The sequence below is a fragment of the Humulus lupulus genome, chromosome 1 (genome assembly GCF_963169125.1).
Source record: "Humulus lupulus chromosome 1, drHumLupu1.1, whole genome shotgun sequence".
NCBI lineage: Eukaryota > Viridiplantae > Streptophyta > Magnoliopsida > Rosales > Cannabaceae > Humulus > Humulus lupulus.
In genome coordinates, this window is record NC_084793.1 from 148,670,077 (window position 1) to 148,673,870 (window position 3,794).

General features: G+C 35.5%; 1 protein-coding gene and 1 long non-coding RNA gene across 3 annotated transcripts; both read left to right on the forward strand.

The window, feature by feature from the left end:
* Positions 1–378: 378 nt before the first annotated feature.
* On the forward strand, positions 379–1,108 carry LOC133819924 (uncharacterized). 2 transcript variants are annotated; one of them, XR_009886470.1, is made up of 3 exons: positions 379–658; positions 775–858; positions 983–1,108. It is a non-coding gene; the product is annotated as an uncharacterized LOC133819924 (long non-coding RNA). The 2 variants fall into 2 exon arrangements; XR_009886471.1 differs by lacking the exon at positions 379–658 and adding an exon at positions 669–693.
* A 1,456-nt stretch (positions 1,109–2,564) lies between these two features.
* LOC133823318 (uncharacterized) lies at positions 2,565–3,794 on the forward strand. Its single transcript, XM_062255985.1, has one exon. The coding sequence runs from the start codon at positions 2,565–2,567 to the stop codon at positions 3,792–3,794; it is 1,230 nt and encodes a 409-aa protein (XP_062111969.1).

Below are 3,794 nucleotides of genomic sequence, written 5' to 3' on the forward strand. Positions count from 1 at the left end.
AGGCTATTGTACAGGTTCGAGTTTTGATTTGTTCAGACCACAAGAAATTGGGACCTTCTCTATTCTGCTCATGGTGGTGGACTAGACTAAAATTGTTATCTCTTCTCTTGGTCAGGTGAGGTGAGTTCAGTCAAAATTATTTACAAATTCTATATTATATCTTGATTGCTTTCCATTTTGATCAAATGTAATTGGGTATATCTTAGTTTCTTTTTAATTATTTCATTTTCAATCCCTCTAAATCATTCTAACAATCATCATTTATGCTTTAAGATTAGACAATGTTTTTGTTGAATTCAATATTTTCTTCATTCTTTGATGTTTTTTTAACATCTGATTTATTAACTGAAGTTGCAATATGATGCCTTTTATATTGAACTGTGGTCCATTCTGTTTCAGAAAAATGTTTATTCTTTGTTTGTAGTTTCCTTTCATCTTCTACTTAAATTTACTCTTTGAACTTGGAGTTAGAGGAGAAAATCAACAGTAAGAATCTTATTAAATGCTTTTTTGACACCTTATTTTAAGACATAAGAAATCTTACTAAACAGTGAGACTAATGTAGCTAAATGCTGTCAGTCATTAAATTTTTATGAAGTTTAATTTTAATTTTCCTTTAGATGAAGACAACCCTTGATGTGGTAGCAGGTTCAATCAGGTAAAATTTCTTGGAGACGATATAGTGATTGTGGCGTAAATTTCTTGCTTCAACAAAATGAACGTTTGTTAATATTTTTATGTAGTTTTTTTTCCTTTGAAAATTTTCTCAAACAGGGCTTACCGGACTCCAATTTCCAAAGCTAAGCGAGGAGGGTATAAGGATACTCCAGCTGATGATTACTTGCAGTTGTTTTAAAGGTAAACAACCCATTGATTTTGGCTTGTAATATCATTACTGTATATGATTTTGTTCTGATTTGGCTTATATACACATGATTATTGATTTTTTTTCTTTCTTATATGTGATTAATATACAATTTAGGCCATGATAGAGAAAACAAATCTGGACCCAAGTGAAGTTGGGGATATAGTTGTTGGTACTGTTTTGCCACCTGGTTCACAAAGAGCAACAGAGTGTAGAATGGCAGCAATCTATGCTGATTTTCCTAGTAAGTTTTCACTTTTATTTTTTCAGCTGCACCTTTTATGAGTTTTTTCCAATGGTATATAGTTTATGAGTCTACTTTAATATCATATGGCAATGCATGTTAAGATTTTAAAAAGATGATTTTTATTTTTAATACGAGTTTAGCAGAAAAGATATAAATAATATTGTCTTTAGTGTATGCTATGGAATTTGATTTATCTTCATTTATGAAAGGTGCTCTCACAATCAGGTAAAATTTAGCTGAAATAGTTCTTTTTTTTTTTAACAAAACAACTTGTATTAATAAAAGAATATATAATACAAGTGAGTGGAGAAAACAACCACAGGAAACTCAAGAAAAACAAAAACTAAGAAAAAATAAAAAGGTAGCTTAACTACCACAACAACGATATACAAAACAGAACATTACAACAAAAAATTCCCTCTCTCAACCAATCTGTGAATCAAAAGTCTTTGAAGTCCTTATTTGAGTGGACCCAAAGAGCACCACTCATTATAAATTTATCCCAAATTTCTCCACCCTGTTTTCCATTTCCTCAAAGATTTTCTTATTCTTCTCTAGTCAAATAACCCAACAGATAGCTGTTACTACAATCTGCCAAAGAGTCTTCTTCGCCTTTGAGCCGCTCACCTGAAACAAAAAGCACCTAGACAGTTTGCTGGAACACACTAGACCATTTTAAATTCTTCCAAATTCTTGTACCAAACTTGGATTGAGACCGGGCAGTGGAAGAACAAGCCATCTGCATTTTCATAATTCTTCTTACACAAAACACACCAATCTTTGGCTGAACACCATAACTACAAACCAGCTATGATTACCTCTTTGGCTTTACAGTCTTTTCATGTAACCGTTATATGCGATAGATGATGAATATGATGATAATTTCTCTAGAAAAGTTTCCCTTTTCTGTTTTGATCTGTGAAGGTGGCATGTTGCTTTTTGGACATTCATTTTGCATTAAAAAAAAGCATTACAGAAGTTTTTATGATCTGTTGTTGGCTGTGGCTTTTTTGTTGTTGTGGATATACTCAGGACTCCATTGCCCCTGTTTTTTTATGCATTACCATTCTAACTTTGGCCTTTTTAACTTTCAAGTGTCTCATTTTAAAGTTTGAGGGCCAAATAAATACTCTCTTTAAAAAAATGTAAAGTGTAGGAGATAAATAGTGTAACTGTAAGGGTTTTTTCTTTTTTACATTTTCCCTATATCAACATTTTAGGAAAAGGATAAAAATGAGAGATAAATACATATATACCAGATAAAAGAGAAGCTTCATTATCGGTAAGCATGGCAGAAAATCCTCTAATAGCATGGTGGTAATGGTGGATTAGAGATATTCTTTCCTTCTCTTCGCTGCCAAATTTTATGACATATATAAATTCAAAAAAATTTGCTCTTTTTTTTGAAATTTTTTCCCGCGCTTTTTCTCTCGGTGTTTCTGCATCGGCACCATGGCAAAGGGAACTAAGGTCGGGGGGAAGGGCAAATCGAAGAGCAAAGGCAAGAAAACAGGTCCAACTTCTGCTGATAGGGTCATTAAAACTCGATCTATGGATGCTATCCTTGGGATCCAGGAATTGGAGCTGTCAGAGGATGAGCAAGGAGCAGGGGCAGAGCGAACCTGTCGTGAATATACTCCAACGCCTCGAATTGGAATTTGTACGAATGTCGAAGACTGGATATCGGCTTCTAAGCAAGCTATGCAAGACGTCAATATGGGTAAGGCTGTACCATCTCCGATTTTACAGTCTAACTATACTAATGTCACTACCAGTGGAGGAAAAGAGAAGGTTATTACAGGGAAAGGTGTTATCGATCAGAAGAGGGCCTCTGGAGTCAAAATTGATGTCGAGGATATTGCTGAGGAGGTGAATTTTTGGCAATCCTCTTTAGTCTGCTATGTGCTTGGTGCAAATCCACCAATCCGAATCCTGGAGGGCTTTGTGAGGAGATTATGGAAGGATCAAGTTGATAAGGTAGGCATTCTCTCATCTAGTATTTTCATCATTCGCTTTTTATCTATGGAAGTAAGAGATAGAATTTTGGATGGAGGATATCTGTTTTTTGGGAATAAACCTCTCATAATGAAGGTCTGGAATCCGGTTGATGATTTTATTAAGGAAGACATTGATTCAGTTCCAACTTGGGTTCATTTGGGAGGATTGGATATTAAATACTGGGGTGATAGGTCTCTGTTCAAGATAGTGGGACAGATTGGGAAGCCAATTCAAGTGGATTCCATTACTAAAAACAGAGATCGCTTAGCTTATCCCAGAATTCTCATTGAAGTGACCATGACACAGGACTTTCCATCTCGAATCAGCTTCTTGAATGAATTTGATCAAGAAGTAGACATCTTCGTGGAATATGAATGGAAGCCCACTGTATGTATGAATTTCTCTGGCCTAGGACACGAGGCTCAAGTTTGCAGGAAGAGTAAGACTGTGAAGCAAGAATGGGTCCCTAAACAGAAGGTTTCATCACTTATTGTAAGCAAAGTTAATGTAGATGCTGATGGTTTTCAAACAGTTACTAAGGGAATCAAGATACAGGAACCTAATGCCATCCCAACGAGTGTGAAGAATAAATTTTGCCTGCTTGAGGGAGACCCTGAGATGGAGCTTTTACAGAGGAGGAATACAGTAAGAGAGGGGGGAGGACCCTCTGTTCTAGATGGATAG